Source organism: Schistocerca gregaria, chromosome 1 (assembly GCF_023897955.1).
Source record: "Schistocerca gregaria isolate iqSchGreg1 chromosome 1, iqSchGreg1.2, whole genome shotgun sequence".
Lineage (NCBI taxonomy): Eukaryota > Metazoa > Arthropoda > Insecta > Orthoptera > Acrididae > Schistocerca > Schistocerca gregaria.
In genome coordinates this window covers 635,419,349-635,446,561 of record NC_064920.1, presented here as the reverse complement: position 1 = coordinate 635,446,561, position 27,213 = coordinate 635,419,349, and the positions used below count along the sequence as shown (strand labels likewise).

General features: G+C 45.3%; 1 protein-coding gene across 2 annotated transcripts in view; it reads right to left on the bottom strand.

The window, feature by feature from the left end:
• Positions 1-25,306, bottom strand: part of LOC126360253 (ARF GTPase-activating protein GIT1) — a 238,080-nt gene extending 212,774 nt beyond the window's left edge. Inside the window, exon 1 of one of the 2 annotated variants that reach the window (XM_050007694.1) lies at positions 24,715-25,306. In XM_050007694.1, the coding sequence (XP_049863651.1) occupies positions 24,715-24,772 (58 nt within the window). In that variant the 5' untranslated portion in view covers positions 24,773-25,306. The remainder of the gene's footprint in view (positions 1-24,714) is intronic. The other variant, XM_050007695.1, reaches the window with a different exon arrangement.
• Positions 25,307-27,213: the final 1,907 nt, after the last annotated feature.

Genomic DNA, 27,213 nt, shown 5'->3' with positions numbered 1-27,213 from the left:
ATCGAGTTGGGACAGTAAGCATGGTGCTACCCCAGAAGGGGTTATGGGCATTAAAATCTCCCCTATGTAGGAAAGGTTTAGGGAGTTTATCAATCAGTGCAGCCAATATGCTCAGCGGTACTGCACTACCTGGAGGGAGATGTATGTTGCAGACAGTTATTTCCTTCATTGTCTGTATCCTGACAGCCACAGCTTCAAGAGGAATTTGAAGGGGGGCACGGGTTCACTACATACCGAGTTCAGGACAAACTTAAACTCCACCTGACACTATTATATTAGCTAAGATTCTTGTAATATCCATTGTAGCTGCGAAGGGCAGGGCTCCAAAATGCCAGGAACCAGGTTTCCTGGAGGGAAATGCAGAAAGCAGGTGTAAAGCTTAACAGTTGCCGTAGTTCAGCCAAGTGATGGAAAAAACCTCCGGAATACCACTGAAGGATGACGTGATCGTGAGACCGGGAAGCCATGAAACACTCAAAGGGGTAGTCTACACCTCAGTCACCTGTTGCCACCAACTTATTTGATGAACAGGCTACATATTTTGTGTCTGAGAGTCTGGTGAGATCTAGGTCTTCAGCAGACACCAGAATCTTCACCTCATCCTCAGATGCGGAGCTTGTAGGCAGTAGTGGTGTGGGTGCCACATAAATTCTCTTGGTCTTGGGTGTCTTCTTTCTGGATTTTTCTTGCTGATCCTGGGTTTCTCTGGCTGGGAGGGCTTCACTGATCCAGTCTCTGGGACTGAGAATGATCATGAAGCCCTACAACCAGCTGCTTTGGGCACTTCAGTCACTGGTGGGTATCATCTTTCCCACCAGCGGAAACCTAGGAATGGAGTGGTCCAAGGGACCCTTTCCTAGTGAGAGGAAGCTGAAGAAGACTTATGCTTCTCTAGCTGAGAAGTGGGGACTGGTGTCCCCGATGGTTGGGGGGGGAGGGCAGTGCTCTCAAGGCAGGTGGTGCGGGAGCAACAACGAGGGAGGGCAGGTGTAGTCTTCCAGTTCTGAGAGCTGACTGGAACTCACGGAACTAATGGGGCCACAAATGTTCTCGTAGTGGCAGCATAAGAGGTGGTCACAGCCACAGGATGTAGGCACTCAAATTTCCTCTTGGCCTCAGTGTATGTCAGTTGGTCCAAGGTCTGGTATTCCATGATTTTCTTTTCTCACTGTAAAACCATGCATTATGGTGAGCAATGGGAATGATGCTCTCTGCAGTTGACACAGATGGTTGTTTGGATGGTTTAAAGGCGGGAGAAGGAACCAGACTGCGAGGTCATCGGTCCCTTGTTCCTAATAAAACAAACAATGCCACAAGTGTGAGAATAAAATGGACGAAACATATAACAGAAAATGGAAAGAATGGAAAAGGCATAAGAACGAAGGGAAGGCAACAAACTCTAAACGGAACAAACAAAAAAACCAGAGATGCTAGAAGCAGAAAAGAGTAAAACATGAAAGCAGATTATAGTGGCTGGCCAACCACGACAATATAAAGGGGAAGCCAGACACTCTGCAAAACGTTAAAACCTCCACCCTAAAAGCACTAGGGTGGAGGACAAAGAAGGATAAAGGACATGCGCTAAAACCTACATCGAAGTATAAAACTCACTCTCCCGGATAGAATGTAAAACTAAAGGCACTGTTGCCCTACACCGAAGGCAGGGTGCTGGGAAGTTAAAAGTCTGCCGCAAAGCGGTTAAAAGTGGGCAGTCCAGCAAGAGGTGGACTACTGTCATTTGGGAGCCACAGCGACACTAAGGTGGGTCCTTGCGACGGAGTAGGTAACCATGCGTTAGCCACGTATGGCCGATGCGGAGGCACCAGAGGACAACTGATTCCCTGTGAGAGGCCTGCATGGAGGATTTCCACACATTCATAGTCTCCTATTTTCACATTCAGTTCGTTGTGCGTCCTGTTATGCCATTCTGTCTCCCAAAGCCAGAAAACCCTGCGGTGTAAGACATAAAGCAGGTCAGCTTTGGAGATGCCTATCTACAGCAGCTGTTTCTGCGTAGTCAGTTTGTCCAGCCTTTCGGCAAGTTCGTTGCTGGGGATTCCGACGCGTCCTTGGGTCCAGACAAACACCACAGAGCGGTGGGACTGTTCCAGGTCATAGATGGACTCCTGAATGGATGCTACCAGAGGGTGGTGAGGGTAGCACTGGTCGATAGCTTGTAGGCTGCTCAATGAGTCAGTACACAGAAGAAATGACTCGCCAGGGCATGAGTAGATATATTCAAGAGCACGAGATATGGCAGCCAGCTCTGCCATGAAAACACTGCAACTAACTGGCAAGAAGTGCTGCTCAATATGTCCTCCATGAAAATATGCGAAGCCTACGTGACCTTCAGCCATTGAGCCATCGGTGTAAACCACTTCAGAGCCCCGGAATACGTCAAGAATCGAGAGGACGTGACAGCGGAGAGCAGCGGGGTTAACGGAGTCCTTAGGGCCATGCAAAAGGTCCATACGAGGTGTACACCATGGAGGCATACGTGAACGGACCGCAAGTAGAGGTGGTAAAGAGAATGACTAGTTCGGAAAGAAGGAACCATACGCACACTGCAATCTTTAACCCTGATCTAGCCGGCAGGAAAAGGAGATGGTAATTCAGATGCTCAGGGGAATAATGAATGTGTGCTGTGTAACTGGTGAGCAGTTGTGCATGTCTGATCTGCAGTGGAGGGACACCAACCTCCAACAGTGTGCTGGTCACTGGACTTGTCCTAAAAGCTCCTGTTGCTGATCAAACCCCACAATGGAACACAGGATCGAGTAAATGCAATGCTGAAGGTGCTGCCAAACCATAAACCACACTCTCATAGCCAATTTGGGATTGGACAAGGGTTCTGTAGAGCTGCAGCAGCGTACAGCGATCTGCACCCCAATTGGTGTTGCTTCGGCAACAGAGGGCATTGAGGTGCTGCCAGCACTTCTGCTCGAGCTGACGAAGATGAGGGAGCCTAGACAGTCAAGCATCGTAAACTAGTCCTAGGAATTGATATGTCTGCACTACAGTGAGTTGATCGTTATTAAGGTGAAGTGCAGGTTCAGGATGAACAGTACAACACCGACAGAAGTGCATGACACACAACTTTGCAGCTGAAAACTGGAAGCCTTGGGCTAGAACCCGTAACTGCGCCTTGTGGATGGCTCCCTGGAGGTGCCGCTCAGCAACAACAGTACTGGAGCAGTACGAAATGTCGCAGACATCTGCATACAGAGAAGGTGAGACAGAGGACCCGACAGCTGCTGCTAGAGCATTAATGGCCACTAAAAATACACACACACACACACACACACACACACACACACACACACACACACAAACACACACACACACACACACACACAAACACTCAATACAGAGCCCTAGGGGACTCCATTCTCATGGATGGAACTATGGGAGTCACCAACATTGACACGGAAAGTATGGAGCGACAGGAAGTTTTGGATAAAAATTGGGACTGGTCCCAGGAGACACCAATCATACAATGTGGCAAGGATATGATGTCGTGAAGTCATGCCGTGTGCTTTATGCAAGTCAAAAAAAGATGGCAAGCAGGTGCTGCCGTCTGGAAAAGGCTGTTTGAATGGCAGACTCGAGGGACACAAGATTTTCAGGGGTAGAGAGACCCTGGTAGAAACTGCCCTGTCACGGAGCCAGTTAGCCACATGACTCCAGGACCCAACACAAACGCCGACACACCATATGTTCCAGCAGCTTACAAAGATCATTGGCGAATCTTATGGGCCGATAGATATCCACATCAAGCGGGTTTTTACTGGGTTTGAGCACTGGTATGACGGTGCTCACCCGCCATTGCGATGGAAAGACACCATCACACAAGATCCAGTTGAAGATGACAAGGATATGTCGCTTGTAGTCAGACGAGAGATGTTTAATCATCTGACTGTGGACACTATCAGGCCCAGGAGCTGTGTTGGGGCAATGTGCAAGGACACTGAGGAGCTCCCTCTCTTTAAATGGGGCATTATAAGATTCACTGCAGCATGTAGTGAATGAGTGGACGTTCCCTTCCAGCCGCCATTTGTGTGTGCATAAGCCTGGGGAGGGAGGAGGTAATTCTCTGACGCACAGACTCAAGCAAAGTGCTTGACAATTGCGTTTAGGACATAAACGCAAACTCAACCTGACACTCGATTGTAGTCGCTATGATTCCTGTAATATCCTTTATAGCTGAGGAGGGCAGAGGTCCAAATTGCCAGGAACCAGGTTTCTTGGAGAGCAATGCAGATAGCAGGTGTAAAGCTTAACAGTTGCTGTAGCTCAGCCTCGTGGTGGAAAAAACAACAGCAATTCCACTGGAGGATGACATCGTGAGACTTGGAAGGCATGGAACATTCAATGAGGCAGTTTATGCCTCTGTCACCTGCTGCCACTGATTTATTGCCTGATCAATCTACACTCCTGGAAATGGAAAAAAGAACACATTGACACCGGTGTGTCAGACCCACCATACTTGCTCCGGACACTGCGAGAGGGCTGTACAAGCAATGATCACACGCACGGCACAGCGGACACACCAGGAACCGCGGTGTAGGGCGTCGAATGGCGCTAGCTGCGCAGCATTTGTGCACCGCCGCCATCAGTGTCAGCCAGTTTGCCATGGCATACGGAGCTCCATCGCAGTCTTTAACACTGGTAGCATGCCGCGACAGCGTGGACGTGAACCGTATGTGCAGTAGACGGACTTTGAGCGAGGGCGTACAGTGGGCATGCGGGAGGCCGGGTGGACGTACCGCCGAATTGCTCAACACGAGGGGCGTGAGGTCTCCACAGTACATCGATGTTGTCGCCAGTGGTCGGCGGAAGGTGCACGTGCCCGCCGACCTGGGACCGGACCGCAGCGACGCATGGATGCACGCCAAGACCGTAGGATCCTACGCAGTGCCGTAGAGGACCGCACTGCCACTTCCCAGCAAATTAGGGACACTGTTGCTCCTGGGGTATCGGCGAGGACCATTCGCAACCGTCTGCATGAAGCTGGGCTACGGTCTCGCACACCGTTAGGCAGTCTTCTGCTCACGCCCCAACATCGTGCAGCCCGCCTCCAGTGGTGTCGCGACAGGCGTGAATGGAGGGACGAATGGATACGTGTCGTCTTCAGCGATGAGAGTCGCTTCTGCCTTGGTGCCAATGATGGTCGTATGCATGTTTGGCGCCGTGTAGGTGAGCGCCACAATCAGGACTGTATACGACCGAGGCACACAGGGCCAACACCCGGCATCATGGTGTGGGGAGCGATCTCCTACACTGGCCGTACACCTCTGGTGATCGTCGAGGGGACAATGAATAGTGCACGGTACATCCAAACCGTCATCGAACCCATCGTTCTACCATTCCTAGACCGGCAAGGGAACTTGCTGTTCCCACAGGACAATGCACGTCCGCATGTATCCCATGCCACCCAACGTGCTCTAGAAGGTGTAAGTCAACTACCCTGGCCAGCAAGATCTCCGGATCTGTCTCCCATTGAGCATGTTTGGGACTGGATGAAGCGTCGTCTCACGCGGTCTGCACGTCCAGCACGAACGCTGGTCCAATTGAGGCGCCAGGTGGAAATGGCATGGCAAGCCGTTCCACAGGAATACATCCAGCATCTCTATGATCGTCTCCATGGGAGAATAGCAGCCTGCATTGCTGCGAAAGGTGGACATACACTGTACTAGTGCCGACATTGTGCATGCTCTGTTGCCTGTGTCGATGTGCCTGTGGTTCTGTCAGTGTGATCATGTGATGTATCTGACCCCAGGAATGTGTCAATAAAGTTTCCCCTTCCTGGGACAATGAATTCACGGTGTTCGTATTTCAATTTCCAGGAGTGTATATCCATTTTGTCTGAGGGTCTAGCGAGATCTAGGTCCTCGGCGGATGCCAAAATCTACACCCCATCCTCAGCTGCAGAGCTTGTACGTAGCAGTGGTGTGGGTGCAACCACAATTTCCTTGGTCTTAGGGGTTTTCTTTTTGGATTTCTCTTGCTGCTCTTTGGGTTTCCCTGGCTGGGAGGGCTTCACTGGCTCAGTCTCCAGGACTGAGGATGAGCATGAGGCCCTATGACCAGCTGCTTGTGGGCTCTGCAGCCATTGGCGGGTGTCATCTTTCCCACTAGAAGAAACTTGGGAAGGGAGTGACCAAGGGACCCCTTCCCAGTGAGAGAAGCCGAAGAAGACTTACTCTTCTGCACCTTAGAATTGGGGATGGATGTCCCCCATGGTTTGGGGGAGGGGGGGGTGTTGCTCCCGAAGTAAGTGGTGCACGAGCAACAGGGAGGGAAATGCCCCCCACCATCAAGGGGGCAGATGTAGCCTTCCGGCTCTGAGAGGTGACCTGGGTAGGTGGAGCTGATGGTACCAGAACTGTTGTAGTGGAGGGGTAAGACAATGTCATACGCACAGGATGCAGGCGTTCAAATTTTCTCTTAGCCTCAGTGTAGGTCAGTCTGTCCAGGGTCTTGTACTCCATGATTTTCCTTTCTTTTTGGACAATCCTGCAGTCAGGCAAGCAAGGCGAATGGTGCTCTCCGCAATTGACACAGATGGGAGGCAGGGCACATGGAGTATTGGGATGTGATGGGCGTCCTCAATCTCGGCATGTGATGCTGGAAGTATTACGGGAAGATATATGGCCAGACTTCCAGCACTTAAAGCACTGTATCGGGGGAGGGATATAAGGCTTTACATCACACCGGTAGACCATCGCATTGACCTTCTCAGGCAATGTATTACCATCAAAGGCCAAGATGAAGGCACCAGTGGCAACCTGATTATCCTTCAGACTCCAGTGGACACAACAGACAAAATGTACACCTTGCAGCCCTAAACTGGCACGCACCTCATCGTCAGACTGCAAAAGAAGGTCTCTGTGAAATATGATACCCTGGACCATATTTAAGCTCTTACAGGGTGTGATGGTTACAGAAACATCCCCCAGCTTGTCACAAGCAAGTGACTCCCGTGACTGGGCAGAGGATGCTATTTTCATCTAGGCTGATCAAGATCTCAATTTGGTCAAGGCCTCCACCCCTCGAAGTTGTCCTCTAAATGCTCAACAAAAAACTGAGGCCTCATCGTCATGAAAAATTCCCCATCAGCTCTCGAACATACAAGGTACAGAGGCAAATAAGATCTGTTGCCATCCTTAGCATGACGTTCCTCCCATGGTGCGGCCAAGGAGGGCAATGATTTAGGATCATACTTCTGTGCGTTGAATTGAGCTCGTGATCGCTTAGAGATGATGGACTATGCTTCATTGCATGTCATCCGCCCTGATGGCAACCACTCTGACCAGGGGCCTTCCCCACGGGTGCCACCCACCCGTAGCAAAGGCCACCTGGCAGGATGGCCATTGCCAGGAGTCCCGATGCCCCAGGAGGATGGACATCTACCCCTTGGCATATGTGGGGAGTTAACAGTGCAGGCATCAGCAGAGCGGTCTCTGTGTGGTCAGGGGGCTACAACCAACAGGGTACATGGCGGCCCCACCACAACGGACTGGCTACTGTGCTGGATATCAGGTGCAACGAAGTCCGTGGTCATTGTTGATGCAGAAATCGACACTGCATAGTGCATGGTGGAAAACGCACCCAGTAAGGTGGCCTCGCCCAAGAGACGGAGAACAGGCAACACTGCAACGCGATGACAAGAAAGTGGACTGCAGATCTCAATGCATGATGGACACGATGCACCTTGTAAGGCATCCTTCCCCAACTGTCACGCTCTTTGGGAAAATTTTGAAGAATGGAGGTCAAACCCTACAGGGGACCATCACATAAAGGCCGAAACATGTTGAACTCCTTTTAGTTGCCTCGTATGACAGGTAGGAATACCTCAGGCCTATTCTAACCCCCAGACCCACACGGGGGGAGAGGGAGGGGGGCACAGATAGGTGGGGGGACACATGGAGTACTGGGATAGGATGGACATCCACAATCTCAACATGTGATTCTAGAAGTACGGTGGGAAGACATATGGCCGAACCTCCAGCACTTAAAGCACATTGGGGGAGGGACATATGGCTTGACATAACGGAAGAAGGCCATCACCTTGACCTTCTCAGGTAATGTGTCACACTCCAAGGCCAAGACGAAGGCACCAGTGGCAACCTGTTTATCCCTCAGACCCCGATGGACGTGCCAGTCATAATGAACTCCTCATTCCTCTAAGTTGGGGCGCAACTCGTCGTCGGACTGCAACAGAAGGTCCCTGTGAAATATAATACCCTGGACCATATTTAAGCTCTTACGAGGCATGATGGTAACGGAAACATCCCCCAGCTGAGTAAAGCCCGTGACTGGGCAGAGGATGCCATTTTTATTAAGACTGACCCTGACTACATTTTGGACAAGCCTTCCACCTCCCAAAACTTGTTCTCTAAATGCTCTACAAAAAACTGAGGCTTCATCGAGAGAAAAGAGCCCATCGGCTCTCGTACATACGAGTACTGGGGCAAATAATGTTCACTGCCTTCCTTAGCCTAGCGTTCCTCCCATGGTGTGGCCAGGGAGGGGAATGATTTAGGATCATAGTTTCTTGTGTTGTACATAGAATGGAACACTTACAGACTGCTGGTGCTTGATCACCAGCAAGTGATGATGTGGCACGCTATGCCACCCACTCAGACCAGGCGCAGCAAAGGCCACCTGGCAGGATGGCCATTGCTGGGAGTCCCGATGCCCCAGAATGATGAGCATCTACTCCTTGGCATACATAGGGAATTAACAACGCAGGCATCAGCAGAGCGATCCCTGTGTGGTCAGTGGGCTACAACCAACAGTGTACATGGTGGCTCCACCACAATGGACTGGCTACCGTGCTGGATACGAGGTGCAAAGAATTCCATGGTCCAAGTCAGCACAGAAAACGACACTGCATGGTGGATAGAGGAAAACGCACCAAGGAAGGTGTCCTCACTCAAGAGATTGAGGATGAGCGGGACTGCAATGCCACGATGAGAAACTGAGCTAAAGATCTCAATGCACGATGGACTCTATGCACCATGTAAGGTGCCCTTCCCCAACTGGCTTGCTCTTTGGGAAAATTTTGAAAAATGGAGGTACAACCCAACAGGGAACGATCACAAAAACGCCGAAAGGTGTGAGACCCCTCTTTTAGTCAACTCTTATGACAAGCAGGAATACCTCGAGCCTATTCTAACCCGCAGGTGCACCGGACGGGGGGGAGGGCGGGGGGGCGCAAGTTGTGGTAGGAGTCTTGAGAGATGCCAGGGGGAGGGGTCCCATGAGGGCTGTTCATTTTTGGAACACAAACTACGACCAACTTAGAGACAGAAGTGATGACACTTTCTGCACGACCTGACCATGATTTTGCAGGAGAATGCTCCAGCACATACAGTGCAAGCTGTTACTGATTTGTTTGGCTGATGGGGCTGCTAAGTGCTATACCACCTACCACACTCGCCTGACTCAAGCCCTTGTGAGTTCAACTCGATTTCTAAACTGAAGGGAACACTTCACGGCATTCGCTTCAGAACTGCTACAAATTTGTCAGGCAATAGACCGTGCCGCTCAAACTGTCAGCACAACTGGCACTGCTAAGAGTATCCTACGACTTCCATATCGCTGGCAACGTGTTATACACAATGCTGGTGACTACTCTGAAGGCTAGTAAAACTTTGAAACACGTATCTATTTTGTATGAGCTGTAAATAAATAGTTGCCACTATTGAAGTTCCAACCCTCATATAATACCATAAGACAAAAGCGAATGAAAATAAGCAAAGTAGACTAATCTTCATGTTGTATGATCACTTACTTCAGAAACCGTTTGAATAGTAAAAATTGTAGCATTCAGTCTTCGAACAAGATCCTGAACGTGGGCTCTCCACAACAGTTTACTACCTATCTGAACACCTAGAAATTTGAACAGTTCAGGTTCACTAATCATATGCCCATTCTGTGAAATTAAAATGTCAGGTTCTGTTGAATTGTGTGTTCAGGTTCACTAATCATATGCCCATTCTGTGAAATTAAAATGTCAGGTTCTGTTGAACTGTGTATTAGAAACTGTAAAAACTAGAGTCTTACCAGGATTTAGCGTTAGTTTATTTTCAACAAGCCATGAACTGCACTATTTGAAACCGAACCAATGTTGCACACAACATCCTTTACTACCAAGCTAGTGTCATCAGCAAACAGAAATATTTTAGAGTTACCCGTAACACTAGAGGGCATATAATTTACATAAATAAGGAACAGGGGTGACCCCACACTGATCCCTGGGGCACCCTCCAATTGACCATATTCCACTCCGACCACACTTCACAGCTATTATCAACATTTTGAATGATGACCTTTTGCTGTCTGAGCTACTCCCCCTATTCCATAATGGTCCAACTTCTGGAGCAATATTTTGTGATCAACACAATCAAATGCCTCAGTTAAATTTAAAAAAAATATGCCTAGCGTTTGAAACCTTTTGTTTAACCCATCCAGTACCTCACAGAGAAAAGAGAATACAGCATTTTCAGTTTTTAAACGACTTTTAAAGCGAAACTGTACATTTGATAGCAAATCATATGATATAAATTGATCAATTATTCTTAGTTACACAGCCTTTTCAATAACTTTAGCAAACACTGATGACATAGAAATAGGTCTAAAATTGTCTGCATTATCCTTTTCTCCCTTTTTATAAAGCGGCTTTACTACTGAGTACTTTAATTGTTCAGGAAACTGACCATTCCTTAAGGAAAAATTACAAATATGGCTAAATGAAGGGTTAACATATGCAGCATAGTACTTTAATATTCTGCTAGACACTCCATCATAACCAGGAGAGTCCTTAGTCTTCAGTGATTTAATTATTGACTCAATCTCCCTCTTGCCTGTATCACAGAGGGGTATTTCAGACATCAATCTCGTAAAGGCATTTGCCAAGAGAGTTATAAGATTCCCTGTAGAAACTAAATTTTTATTTAATTCACCAGCACTGCTCAGAAAATGATTGTTAAATACTGCACATATATCTGATTTATCAGGAACAGAAATATTTTTATTGCAAGCTATTTCGTCGGCCTTGTGCTGCTGACCAGACACTTCCTTCACTACTGACCATATGGTTTTAATTTTATCCTGTGAATTAGCTATTCTATTTACAAACCACATACTCTTTGCCTTCATAATAACATTTTTAAGTACCTTACAATACCGTTTGGAATGGGCTACTGTAGCTTGATTGTGACCACTTCTAACATTTTGATATAATTCCTTCTTAGTTCTACATGATATCCTTATCCTACTAGATAGCCAACTGGGCTGCCTGTTACTGCTAGTACCCCATTTAGAATCTTCCAATGGGAAGCAACTCTCAAAGAGCATGAGAAATGAGAAATGTTATCGCCACTATGAACATCCTGCCACTCTTGTTCCTTGACAAGGTTTAAAAAAGTATCTATTTCTGTTGGATTAACTTTCCTACTTAGTTTGTAATTAAATGTGACATCTGTTTGAGTACTAAAGCCTTTCAGTGTTAAAATTTGTGCATCATGGTCTGAAAGGCCATTCAATCTTTTACTAACCAAATGCCCAGAGGGGGGCAGGAGGGGGGGGGGGGGGGGGGGGAGAGAGACAGTCTGCATCGGATCATACGAATTTATGAATTCCACCAACATCATTTTTCTTACACTATCATATACAAAATGTATATTGAAAGCACCACATATAACTAATTTCTGGTACTTCATACAAAGTAAATCAAGAACCCTCTCTAGCTTGAGCAGAAATGCTCTGACGTTATAGAGTTAGGGGACCTATGAACAACAACAATTAGAAGTTTAGTTTCACTAAATTCAACTGCCCCTGCTGCACAACATTCAAATATCTATTCAGTGCAGTGTCATGATACGTCTATGGACTCAAATGGAATACTGTTTTTTACATACATAGTCACTCCCCCAAGCCGCAAGGAACTCCTTGAAAAACAGCCAGCCGATCTGTATCCTGGTAAAGGAAGCCTCTGAATTGTCAAATTGTGTAAGTGGTGCTCTGATATACCAATAATTTCAGAGTCAACATCTATAAGCAGTTCACATTATCTCTAATACCTCTTATATTCTTCTCTACACTACATCCACTGAAGGTGAGCCCTTAGAGGGAATTCCTTTAAGGTGGTATACCTATCACCTGACTTAAATCTAAAAAAGTGCAGCTCTAACACCAACTACTACAGGAATTTTTCTATGAGTGATTCTCCCACCACCACCACTCCCCACTACAATGTCACCTGTAAGCTTTGCCAGCCTCCCCTTCCCATACCTGTTGAGGTGCAGGCCATGCCTAGTGAAACCCAATCTACTGGTAGACCCAACTGGCACCACTGAAATGTGACCCATGCCCTTTGCCATCAGCGCCCTCTCCAGACCCATGTTAATGCGCCTAACAGCCACATTAAGATGAGGCCGATCATGACGCTGAAACAGTTGCATGAAATGCGCATCAGTGCTACCAGTTTGAGTAGCTATCTTTACCAGGTCACCACGAACATCCCATTCCCCAACCCTATCAAGACTGTTCCCTGCTCCACACACTATCACTACTTGATCCTCTTTTGTAAAATTACTCCATAACTCCCCCCTGCTGTCAGTCACCTGAGCCAACCCTGCACTAGGCTTCACAATGCTGGTGACCTGGTACTAACTCCCAAGACTACCTGCAACTGCTGGTTCACACATCTACCGTGCAAACTACCTAGCAGCAGAACCTTCTTCTTTCTGTTAGACTTGGGAACTGACCTAGGCCTCCTAACTGCTGAGGACTGCTACATGTTCCCTACAGCTACACGAGACTCCTCTCCACTCAATTCTGACAGTTGGTCAAATCTATTGCATATATGCAAAACAGAACTGTCTGAGTACCTTTTCTTCCTATCTGCCCTCTTGCCAACTGTCAGTTCCCATTCCCCACCACCCTTCACCCTCCTCAATGTATCTAGTTCCTCCTGTGAATGTTGTAACTGCACCCGAAGGGTACAGATCTTACGCTCCTACTCCTCTATCAACTTATTTCTACTACAGATTCTGCATTCCCAGGAGTTGATCACGCTAAAATGCCCACTGGCTTCCCCACTGCACCACCAGGGACTAAAATTGTGTGTCTCCATGAGTTGGGAAAGCCCTCAGCCAACCAAACGGCATTGAGAAGGGACAAGAGTATTTCCTTTGCATTCTGGTGAAAGTACTGTACCACACTATACAGGATTCGAACCTTACCCAGTTCAGTTCCCTGGAACTGAGACAGGGCACACTCAAGCTCCCACATGGAGAAAGAGCAACTGTATTCCTTGGTGTTGCTAGAATTAAAATTTCAACCACCCCTCCCCACCAATGACCAATGGAGTCAGGAAGCTGGATCTTGACTTTCAGTGACAGTGATCGAAGCACTGTAATCCGCCATGGCATTCACTATGTCGCCAGGTGTAGGTTGTGCACCCCTTGCCGCAGCACAGCAGTTACAGGTCATCTGGCACATATGCCAGATATCCTCTGTAAGGCTTCCCATATCTTTGTAGAGCTAATAGAACAATTTATCACATTAGCAATGTTATCCACCCACTCCTATACCTTGATATTTAAAACAGCTAACTAAAATTACAGTGTCCAGTTCGCTCTGCTGAAGTGGTCACCGGAACACAAGTCATCAACCACTTCCCAGTGAGCAGCATCAACAAGGGCAGGAGAACAGAAAGCAAGGTCTACTGCCGAGAATGACCCCATGGCAATGCTAAAGTGTGTACTGCCACCACCATTAAGAAGGCATAACTTCTGACACAATAAGTCTTTTGACACCTCGGCCCCTGGGGCACATTGATAGAGAATCCCATAGCACACTACATGCACTGAAATCTCTTACAAGTCGGAAGGGTGGAGAGAATTGTGAAATCAGGTCAGAAATACCCGCCCTATCCAAATTTTTCATTGGGCAGCAGATACAAACTGTAGATGGTAACAGTAGGTGGAATATGCACCTTGACAACAACTGCCTGAGTAGCCGCTCTGAGGGAGACAGAAGTGGAGTGGTACATGTCACTCACAAAGATAGTCACTCCACCTTTAGCCCCGTCTCCACCCAGGTCATCTTTCCATTGGGGGCTCTATCACCTGATCACAGGTGTATCACTATGTTTAAAATGTGTTTCCTGTAGACACAGACAGAGGAGACACTCCTATGCTGATAGTTTCAGGTCCTGCATGTTTTCTGTACCCATTCACATTTCATTGAGGCACAGGGGCCATTTATCTGGGAGGTTTAAATTTTCCCCTTGCCTCTCTGTGTGTAGGAGAAACCATTTCACAAGGGGAAGAACTCAGTGGACTCAAGGTTCATCGGTACAGACTTCCATGGCCGAGTTGTTACCCTCTCGAGTGTTCCTGGATCTAACGAACCACCCACTTCGATCCTGCCTTCTTGACAGTATGCTTAACCTTGGCCTTCTCCTTCACATTTGATGACACCCACGGTAGGCTGTGCCAACCCAGTGTGCAGCATTTGTCCCAACAAGGTAGCATCAGCAGCAGGAGGAGCCGAAGCAGTGGTCACCGTTGGAGTTTGCGTGGAGACAGCAACAGCAGGAGCGGATAAAGTGGTCACCATAGGAGTTTGCATGGAGACAGCAAAAGGCCCATTTAAACTATCACTGCCACAGGTGCACTTGCATGAGCATTTCTTGGTGTCAAGGTACCGTTTGGGTGGAAACACTCACAGTCGCAGGTTTCTTCGTGAGTATAGCAGCAAATGAAGTGGAAAATGTTGGCTGCTGAAGTGAAGGGATCTTGCTTCACCATAAGGCAAACAATTAGTCACATTTAAATCTTGAATTTTATTTTCTTCCTCGTACACCATATACATTCTGCTCCAAGCTGGATGTGGACCTGAACAATTGAATGTAAGGTCAGTGAAGGTACACATTGGCACTTTAAACACCTCACAGGTCTGAGGAAGTACGGTATGACATTCACTCTTAAAAATCCAGCTTTAATATAATCTAGCAAAGCCAGCGAATCTAATGTCAATGTAAATGAGTCTGATTTTTCCAGTTTTCCATCCACATGATGCCTTACTTGTTTAACCTCAATGATCCCTTCATCAGCCCATTCCTCCCACAACGCCCAAGTGTCCATATGCATGATGTCACTGCATGTGAGCACTCCTCAAGAGGGTCTAAAGGAAAACGGTGAGAGTGGAACAAAGTACCTTGCGGTGGCCAGCCACAGGAGGAGGTTCTCCCACCTCCCAACCACCCTTAACACTAGATGTTGGAAGTGCAGAAGTATTATAAGTTAGTGTAAAATCCACTCTCTCTCTGGAAATGCAACACTTTGGTAGTGGCTGTCTCGTCATCTGCAAGCATCTGAGACAGTGAGGTAGGCAACCTGAAAGCATGCCACAGAACAGCTAGCAGGGCGCAATCAACAATAACATGTGCTATCATCAATAGACTACCGCAGCTGCGGTGAGGAGGATCCTCCAGAAGCAGAAGGAATTCAAGGGTGTGTCTCATGTGGCCAATGCATATTCAGCACAAGACAATGGAATCTTTCCCAGAGGCCTGGAAAGATGTATGCCACATCTTATTAGACCCTTGAATTGGTCTCAACTTGTTTTAGGTTGTAGTAGCCTGCCATTCCAATTCCCAAGCCTCAAAATATTGTAATTGTAAATTAAGGTCATTGTCTTTCCAGAGCTGTAGAGGTCAGCCAGTAGATTCTGGATGTTGGCGACCAAAAGATTTTCGAGATAGCACAGGGTTAGGCCTTTTAAGCAACCCACAGAATCACCAGATGTCAATGTTCTTTGTGGCCTGGGATTTGACACACCGCAAAGCCTGAGAAATGACAACAAACTTTGCAGTGTATAACTGCAGGCACTCAGCAGAGAGCGCTTCTCGTTTTTCTTTGCATGAGCAAAGATGTAACCGACCCTTTTGTTGACTACTGTTCTGTCTGTGTACATGCGTAATAAATTAGAATAATCATAGAGGATTGAAAGAAACAAGCATCCGAGAAGAGTAGGATTAGCATCCTTCTTGGAGCCACAAAAAAGGTTCATCCGCACATAGCCCGTACACAACCCATGGCAGCTGTCGAGATGGAGCTTTAGGAACACAGACTAACAGAAGCTGTTGGAGGTCCCTCAGTAGAATATCCAGTCGGATCCCAGTTGATCTGCCCTGTTTTGGGTGATGTGTAAACAGTCTGAACTGTTGGTTGTGGAACAGAGTTGAGTGACATGGGAGGGTAAGCATCTGACAGGTTGTGACTGCATAACTTACCAGAAGCTTCTGTCGTCTAATCCACAATGGTGGGACATCAGCTTTCACAGGAGGCGAACAACCGGGGTCGTACAAAACGCCCCGCGTTGCCAACTGCACGCCAGTTTGGTGACACAGTCCCGCAAGCTCAGTACAGGTGGTGCTGCCGATCAATAGACAACACATCCATAGTCAAAGTGGGATACAATCAGAACTTCATAAAATCTCAGACGAATTGTGTGGTCTGTAACCTGTGAGGAGTGATTAACAAAACGGAGAGCATTCAGTTTCTTCGTGCAAGTTGCCTTGAGCCGGCAGATATGCCACAGCTAAGTTAGCTCGTCAAATAAAACACCTAAGAATTGGAAAGTTTCAACGACTTCAAGTAACTGGGCACCAACAAATTTCTGGGTGTAGGTGCACAGTGCACAGTCCGGAGTAAAAAAAAATGCATACTTCATGATTTTGCAAGAGAAAACTGGTAGCCGTGATTCAGGGCCCAGTCACGGGCTCCAGACAGCCTTCTGAAGTTGGCACTCAGCAGTGCACACTGATGCATAGGCATAGTACAAGAAAACATCATCCATGTAGAGTGACGGAGAAATTATGAGGCCCACTGCATTTACGATATTAGTGATGACAACAGTGAAGAGCATTACACTCAGAACCGATCCCCGAGGACTCCAGTTTCCTGTACATATTGGTTGTTGAGAGTTGAACCTATTCGGAAAAAAATCAGACAGATAGTAAATTCTGCATAAAAATGCTTAACTGCACTCATGCAGTATAGATAAGATGTGATGTCGCCGGTGGTGTTGTATGCCTTCTGTAGATCAAAGAATACAACAATCAAATAGTGGCAATGTGCAGAAGCAATACGCACTGCAGATTCCAAATGAGTCAGGTGGACCAGAAAACCCAGAAACCACATTGGCATCATGACATATACCCTCCAGCTTCAAGACACCAACAAAGACAGCACATGACCATTCATTCAAATAGCTTACACAGCCCATTCGTCACAGAGATTGCCAGTAGTCAGTTAAAATGTGTGGGTCTTTTCCCGGTTTCAGGGCCACTGACAGGGAAATACTCCCTCCCACCAAATGCAATTAAAAAGCACGAGGATACATTTCATGCTGTCAGCGCAAAGATGTTTGAGCATTTGTTTGTGGATTTTGTCGGATCCAGGGGCGATATTTAGATGCTCTGCCAAAGTGTTGCAAAGCTCCCATTCACTAAAAGGGACACTATATAATAGAGAACCATGTGTATGGAAGGACAAGTACTCACTAAGGTGTTCCCAGGTCAGGGAATGAGAACAGTAATTACTGTATGCAGGACACTTTAGCAAAGTGTGCCTCAAAACGCTTGACACGTACCACAGGATACGTGCAGATGTTACAATTGATATGGATGGCAGGAGCTGCTGCGGATGGTGGATGGCCAGAAATGTGGTGGAGTTTAGTCCATACTTGTGACAATGGGGTGTGGGATCGCACAGTTGAGACACACACTGCTCCTCACGCTCCAGCTTCCTTTCCTTTATTAAACACAGAACTTTAGTCCAGAATCTCTTGAATTCTATTAAATTATCTATAGACAGATGATGCTTGCGCTGTTAAAGCGCCCTGCGGCCTTCCCTGATAGCTATGGCAATATCTTCAGACTACCATGGCACAGACAACAGCCAGGATGAGCTATAGGAGTAGGGTATCAATGCTGCTGCAGCGCGAGTATAGTATAAATAGTATCCTGTACCAAGTTGTCGATATCCATCACACGACTGACTGCAAAAGTAGCTGTAGATGAGAAAGCCTGCCAGTCAACTTTTCGAAGCAGCTGACACAGAGCATGTTCTATGAGTGGGGAGGGGGAGGGGGGAGGGGGGAGGGGAGGGGGAAGGGGAGGAGGGGGGAAGGGGAGGAGGGGGGAAGGGGAGGAGGGGGGAAGGGGAGGAGGGGGGAAGGGGAGGAGGGGGGAAGGGGGGGAGGGGAGGGGAAGGGGGGGGAGAACAATAGAAAAATGGTCTCTGTCACAAAGGTCCACATGGACGCGCCACTGAATCATGGATGAGATACTCGGGTTGCAAACTGTGAGATCAATAGCTGAAAATGTTCTGTGGGCCACATTGAAATCAGCTGCAACTCCAGTGTTAACTAGGCAGACGTCCAATTCTGAAAGGAGGTGCTTGAGCACTCGGCGTCTGTGAGACAGTGTTGCTGTTCCCCAATAAGAGGAAGCATGGCGGGAACTGTACCATTAACTATAACAGCTTGTGATAATGGAAAGGTCTGTCTGGAGATTGATAAACATTACATAGTCATCCGAACTGACAGGTAGACACTCTTGGCCATGGCTTCGAGTACAGTGATAAGGGGCACCTGCTCACTGAAAATATCAGAGCGTATGAGGGTATAGATCCCACTGGACACCCTCTCAACAATAACACAGTTGGTACAGTACACTTTGTAGTTTTTCAGAGCAGGGAATTGTGTTGTTGTAGACTGTATTTCCTGAAGAGCTATGCCAATTACGGAGTAAACAGCCATTAAATGATGGAGTTCGGACAAATGGAAATAATAGCCGTTACAGTTCCACTGAAGGAGTGTTGGAGTCACGCCTGAGAAAGCAGTGAATGGAAAAGATGGGTGTGATTACTTTGCTATCAGGTCATGGTCCACCTGACTGCTTGACTCGTTATCCGTGTGCACAGGCTCAACCACTGCAGGGCTGGGGAACGGAACATCTGAAGCCTCAGAAAGTAGCTTATCTTTCTGCTTATCCTTCTTAGACTTCAATTTCTCTATTTTATCTTCTGGGAGAGAAAAGGATCACACTTTTCTTCGGGCCACAGCCTGTGGCTGCTGGTCCTCGTCCTGAGAGGGGAGTGCCTTGACAGGTGTCCTCATCCCTGATTCCAGAGGATGGCTAAGCATCTCTGTCCGCACCAATGGCGTGTGAACACCAGTGCTATAGGCGTAGGAGATGAGGAAGCTAACGTTCTCTCCCCCAGCTGTAGGACAGGTCCTGGAATACTATCAGGGCCAGGAGGCGTTGTGCAAGATCTTCTCATCGTGTGATGTGCAGACTGTGATTGCAATATTGGGAGGCCATATTAGTTGGACGAAGTCATTCAAACCTTTTCCTTGTATCTTGGTAAGACAGGTGGTCAGGCATTTTATACTCCAATTTTTCCCCCTCTCAAACACTGAACATTGCAGTGAATGAGGAGGGTGCGGTTCTTCACCACTGACACATTGAGGGGGTTGGTCACAAGGGCTGCCCTCATGGGACACCTGTCCACATGTCTTACACATAGCCTCATTGGAACAGCAGAAGAACATGTGTCCAAACCTCTGCTACCCAAAACGCTACCCAAAACATCTAACTGGGGGAGGAAAGTAAGGCCTGGCATCACACCTATAAACCATGATCTTAATCTTCTCAGGTAAAATGTTTCTGTCAAAAGCTAGGACAGGAGCTCCAGCATCCACTCTATTATCCTTGGGTCTATTTTGGATGCAGCAAACAAAACTGACTCAATGCCATGCCAGAATAGTATGCAGCTCATCACCGTTTTATAGTATTAGGTTCCAATGGAAGATAACACTATGAATTCTACTGAGCTTGTTATGGTGAGAAATGGTGACTAGTATATCTCCTAACTTGACACAGGTCTCAACTGCCCGTGATTGTTCTTATCAGCAAAGATCCATTTCTCATCTTCTCTACTTCGCAATATCCTCAAGCCGATCTTCAATATTTTCAACAAAAAACATTGCCTTTGTTGTAATGAAAGAGCCGCTGTCAGTGCGGGAACAAACCAAGAACTTGGCAAACTTTCCACTTCCATTTCTCATCATCTGGCTCTCGCCTTGAGACGTCGTCAATTACAGAAACGTTGTAGGAGTGTAAACGTCTGCATTAAAATTACTATTCCTGATTGATGGGATGGCTGTGTCAGCATGGCCACTAGTAAGTTTGATCCATTTCACTGTGGATCATCCGCCCCGATGACCCTCTCTCCCACTGGAGACTCTACCTGTGGTGTCACACACCTGGCACAGTAGCTGTTGCCCAGAGTCCTGGTACACCAAAGTGGACAGGCACTGACTCCTTGGCTGATAGGAGGTCAGAGCTCAGGCATTGGCAGTGTGATCCCTGGAGGGGACATGATAACCCCACCATGACAGACTGGCTATCGCACTGGATTTCAGGTTCAGAGCTAGATCCACTTGATTGGTAGGTGCAGGAGATAACAATGCACAGCGGAGAGAGAATGTACCACTATAGGGTGTCCTCCCCCCAAATGGCTCGCACTTCAGTAAAATGTACAAAAGCTGAAGTAAAATCCAAAAAGGGGACCTGAATTTAAAAACCTAAAAAGGTTAAGGGAAAAGAATTACTAAAAATGCAAAAACAGAGGAAACCTTCAACTGTCCAAAGAACAGTCACAAGACCAAGGTAAAGAAAAAAAAAACTTTACCCAATAAAAAGAAAGACTCCTATTAGTCACCTCTTAAGACAGACAAGGAAGGTCCTCGAGTGTATTCTAGCCCCCGAAACTGTAAGGGATTGATTGTAGCCCATCTTCACTGTCCAGGCAGTCAAGCCAAGATCCCTATTCCCCGTGATACAAAACATGTTACCACCACTCCACATGGTGGCCGCTGAAGCATGCCCAGAAGCACCCCAAGGTCAACAAGCCCATAGCCAGCAAACAAATGTCGAGTCTCTGGGGGCGTTCATAAGTAATATACTGATGGAGAAGGATGAAGAGTTAGGGTTGGTGAGGTCACAGAGTCTAGTGATGAATCCAGCTGTGGCAAACATCATTATTCTCTTTTCTAGTAGGTCGTCTGAGCATGTGTTATCATTTGTAGAGGGTCAAGTGTCACTGGCTGGCACAGGGTTGGTCAGATACAGAGTTGTTACAGGTAGCAAGTTTGTGCCTGTCAGAGGACATGAAGTCATTCATACATTTCACAGTGGCACTAGACAAATCAAAATACTGAGCAGCTCAAGCAGGTATTGGTATAGATACAGGAAGCAGAATAGTACACAGTTTTTTGTGACCAACTGACTGGTATTTCTAAGATGCCTAACGAAGCTGGGGAGGATACTGTAAACAGAATTAAAAAGCTTAATGTACATACATATTAGTGAATATGTAGTGAGGAGGTAAAAAAAGGTATTACTACAGGAAAACAAGCAAAGTGCACTCGATGCTTTGCTGAGGGATTAGACACCAGAGATGGCGAGGATGGTGTGCAGTCATGTGCCTAAGGATCTCCATGCAATAGTGAGGTTGATGCTGGAATATGAGGAAACATGTTTTGACAACCAAGTTTAGGCAATGTGTGGATGTGGTGTCTCCTGCAAGTGAGGCCTATAACATGATATTAGGATTAGACTTCCTGTATCAGCATTACACTATAATTGACCTACGAGGACGTGTAATGGAGATTAGTGGGAAAATATTCTGGCTAGGAGGAGCTGTAGTCAAGATCGATTTGTTGTGTGGAGCATCTGTTGTACAATGCGATCCGGATAACCTTATGAACAATGATATTAAGAATGAGATTTTCACTCTGCAGCGAAGTGTGCACTGCAGGAGATGAGATACTGGCAGAAGTTAAGCTTTGAGGACCGGGCGTGAGTCGTGCTTCGGTAGCTCAGATGGTAGAGCACTTGCTCACGAAAGGCAAAGGTCCCGAGTTCGAGTCTCAGTCGGGCACACAGTTTTAATCTGCCAGGAAGTTTTAATGACATTAAGACTTAATTCTCATGGCTGGTCCCTGCAGTCGATTTTAGAATAGTTTACTAATCAACAGTTGGCCAACAGCATAAAAGAAGAGTAATAGCTGCTGTGGGGCAGGAACTGTAATTGTACCAAAGAAGTGCAGAAGATTTGAGGTTATATCTATTCCGTTGCGATTACCGTTATTTGAAGAGTAAGACTACGACAGGTGCCTACCCAATTCCAAACATCACGGAAACGATAGCTTTAAATGTTCAGAAATGTAAAATTGTGCACTTCAATCAACAAAAAAACCATAGTATCTTATGACTATAATATCAACGACTCAGTGTTGGAATCAGCAACTAGTACAAGTACCTGGGTGTAACACTTTGTGGGGATATGAAAGGAAATGGTCACATAGGCTCTATCTTGGGTAAAGCAGGTGGTAGCCTTTGGTTTATTTGTAGAATACTGGGGAAGTGCAATCAGTCTACAAATAAGATTGCTTCAACTATCCCGAGAAAGTCCAATAAGAAAGTTTGAAGAACAAGCTTTAAATGATGACTCAAGAAATATGCTACAATCCTCTACTGAGGATAAAATTAGAATAATTACTGCATGCACAGAGGCAGAAAACTATGTTTTCAGCAGCCTTAGGACATTATCAGCATAGAAGAATGCCATTTGGTTTAATGAACATACCAACAACATTACAGCATTTGTTGAAAGGATGGAAGCCTTTTAAATGTCCAGTGCATCTAAATGACATAACTGTTTTTTCAATGAATATGCAGGAACATAGTCAAATAATCAGGGAGGTGTTGAAAGCATTCAGAGCTGGACATCTAACAAAGAGTAAAGAAAGACACTTTGCATTGCAAGAAGTAAAATATTTGGGTCACATAATTAGCAAGGATGGCATTGAGAACTGATCCGACATTGATAAAGGCAGAATGATATCTTCCAGTACCAGAAACTAGTTACAATATTTTCGGGGTCTTTCATATTATTATAAAGTTCACAAGAGGATCTGCAGGTACAGCACAGCCGTTTACACTGTTATAAAAGAAAGGTATCAATTTTGTACACTCTGAAGAGCATCAGACAGTGTTCACCCAACAGGTCTCTTAGCATCAATGCAGCACCAAGACACACTCGGTGTGCCTGCAGTGCACAGATCTGTGCAAGTGTGGGTGTGTTTGAGGTTTACGGGCGCTAAACAGCGTGGTCATCAGCGCCCATCTGTGCAAGTGATATGTCACAAACCATGTACACTTTCACTGCAAAGACTTGACATATTTTCTATGAACCAGAGTTGACCTACTTCTGCAAGGTGTTTATCAGTTGGAAACCAAAGCTCATCATGAACTGACAATAGCATGGTGTTCTGTGACTTTTTAAAAGTTCTTGGGGCAGAGAATTTATCCTTGGCTAGGAAGCATACCTAATTCAAAGAAAGAAAATAAAAAAAAAGGAAAGGTAACTGGGGCTTCCAACAACACCTGTTTGTTTACTAGTTGCTTGAAAGCTATCTCATTAGCAGACACACAGCTCACAAGAATGGGGTCATCCAAAATGCAACATCAATAACAAGAGCAACACACATTCAGAAAAATTCACTTTATGGTTAAAGAGAGGGACAAATACACGAGCATCTACACATTAATAACTTCCAGACTAGCCTATATTTGTTTATTAATTCAGTTGTCATCACTAACTCAAAAACTAAGTGGATTGTTTTGAAAGTCAATATTACTGTTGCAGGGAGAAAAATTACCAACATCAATGGTCAATTACAGGAACTGTTTGATAATGAGAAATCCGAAGTAACAGGTGATGAATAAAGTAGACAAAATTGTGACTGCAACAAAGACCAATCTATGAAACCTTTTCAATCTTCACTGTAGCCAAATTCTTTCACATATCTGTAAGTACCAAAACTGCACTCCAATTTGCAGTCAAACAAAGAATACTAGATAAATTTCTGCATGATAAATAATAATCTTCAGGTATTCTTGACTGCCACGCAAATCAATTGATACTGCTGAATTTCACATATTTTTTCCACAAAATGAAATTAATTGGGGATTTAATTATAGGAGATGTGAATGATTAACTCCTATAACTTTCACTCATTTATATTGTTTACCTCTTCCACCTGACCCACTGCTCTTATCCAATACAGCTTTCAATGATTTCAGAAATCCCACCACTGTCATAATGGGACTTTTTTTCTAAGTAACTGTACTTTATAATCTTCATTAGGTCTAATACTTGATGGCTGTTGCACATACACTAGGTAAATATTAAGTATGGGCTACATATTATTTTATATTATATGTGTAGATGGTCTAGCGATTAAACGCCCAAATTATTCTCTTATATAAACATGGCCCTACACGATATAATGTTTGTTTACATCGTGTTTGGCATAAACAACTTTTTCAACGAATATTAATTGGAAATAAACAACACTAAGAGTTAAAATCTACACTTAAATTTAATGAATAAACAAAGAGGTGTTCGAATATGATAGATCCATTTCCAACACCTTGAATTTCAGATTACTACAGTCTTGCGTAACCCAACAGCTGATAATTTATATGTCTTAATAAATTGCCATCATGCTTATGTTTTCAAACAACAGCTTTTATGAACTCTTTTTCAACAGCACTACCTTGTGAACCGCAGTCTGCACAGACGTCGGTGATAGTTCGTAGTTTTCCTTTTGACATTTTCCAAAATGTTCATTTCCATTAATACTGTCGACAGTGAACACTTTCTTCGTGGAAGGGCGTGGAAAACGAGTAACTGTCACCGAACAACAAGATTTATGTTTTCTACATAGTAGAACTTCGTATTAAATTTAATTGTAGTCTCCTTCAATTAAATGTCACGAAACACCCAGAGTCACCGCACAACCGAACGAGCATATGCACCTCACTTATTTGCACCAACCTAGACTCCGAACGCTCATAATTTGTGAAGAACATTTCCACAATAGCAGAAATGATTTACCATTTAACATCTGTAGACATCACATCTGAAAAATAGTATCTCTGAGCCAATTGTGTCTAAATGAATGTGTAGCAGGTAATTTTGTTGACAGGGTGTTAAAGTTCTAGAACAACAATGCGAAACGGAAACAAAGCCTTCGATGATTGAAATTTACGTTATTTACATTTTTCCTGGGTTGTGTTAAAAACACACTTGAAAACTATCGAGACCTGCATCGATTTGATGATGTTACTACCACAGCCCGCAAATCACTATTAAGTGCGTGCCGTTATACTGAAATGGAACGCAGGATTAATGACAAGTTTGGTATTGACGTGAAAAATATTCAGACATCTAACTAAATAACAACCACTGAAATTACCGCCATATGCCCAAATTTGCTAATGTTCCTCACACACTGTTGGAAATCACTACAAACAGCCTAAAAATAAAAAATTCATTGCCAAATAGAACATGTATGTTAATAACAGTTTCAAAAATGATGTTTCCGTTTTGACGTTTTCCATTGAAAACACTTGCTCTTATACCAATACATCTTCAAATTTTAGACGATGAGGTGTTTACTACAAACGTAATACGCCTACGATACAAGATGCACAATAAAATTAATATAATGCGCTATTTATGTTCCAAAATAGGCACTCAATATGAAGACAATTCCTTGATGCCTCATGATATGCTCATCAACCATATCCTTCTTTTCATCGAGTAGTGCCCAAATTCAATTCAGAATCTCCACGTTAGTTTTTCTGTAGTACCACATTCAAATGGTTCTGTTCTCTCCCTGACACAATTTCTCATCGGCCACGATTCAATTTAGCATACTGCTACGCTCCAGACAATTAGTTTCAGAAAAGTCTACTTCTTGTTGTTGTGGTCTTCAGTCCTGAGACTGGTTTGATGCAGCTCTCCAAGCTACTCTATCCTGTGCAAGCTTCTTCATCTCCCAGTACGTACTGCAGCCTACATCCTTCTGAATCTGCTTAGTGTAGTCATCTCTTGGTCTCCCTCTACGATTTTTACCCTCCATGCTGCCCTCCAATACTAAATTGGTGATCCCTTGATGCCTCAAAACATGTCCTACCAACCGATCCCCTCTTCTAGTCAAGTTGTGCCACAAACGTCTCTTCTCTCCAATCCTATTCAATACTTCCTCATTAGTTATGTGATCTACCCATCTAATCTTCAGCATTCTTCTGTAGCACCACATTTCGAAAGCTTCTATTCTCTTCTTGTCCAAACTATTTATTGTCCATGTTTCACTTCCATACATGGCTACACTCCATACAAATAGTTTCAGAAATGACTTCCTGACACTTAAATCTATACTCGATGTTAAAAAATTTCTCTTCTTCAGCTACACTTTCCTTGCCATTGCCAGTCTACATTTTATATCCTCCCCACTTCGACCATCATCAGTTTTTTTGCTCCCCAAATAGCAAAATTCCTTTACTACCTTAAGTGTCTCATTTCCTAATCTAATTCCATCAGCATCACCCGACTTAATTCGACTACATTCCATCATCCTCGTTTTGCTTTTGTTGATGTTCATCTTATACCCTCCTTTCAACACACTATCCATTCCATTCAACTGCTCTTCCAAGTCCTTTGCTGTCTCTGACAGAATTACAATGTCATCTGCAAATCTCAAAGTTTTTATTTCTTCTCCAATACCTACCCCAAATTTTTCTTTTGTTTCCTTCACTGCTTGCTCAATATACAGATTGAATAACATCGGAAAGAGGCTACAACCCTGTCTCACTACCTTCCCAAGCACTGCTTCCTTTCATGCCCCTCGACTCTTATAACTGCCATCTGCTTTCTGTACAAATTGTAAATAGCCTTTCGCTCCCTGTATTTTACCCCTGCCACGTTCAGAATTTGAAAGAGCGTATTCCAGTCAACATTGTCAAAAGCTTTCTCTACGTCTACAAATGCTAGAAACGTAGGTTTGCCTTTCCTTAATCTAGCAGTTTTCCGAAATTCCTTCACCAGGGAAGACGAATGGAATATTCCAGAATTTGAAACACGAACATCTGCTAGCATGAGTTTCTTAGAAGTAAATACCTTAGGGGTTGCGAAGCAACTCAAATCACTTGATACGGGCAAGTCTTCAGGTCCAGATTGTATACCGATTAGGTTCCTTTCAGATTACGCT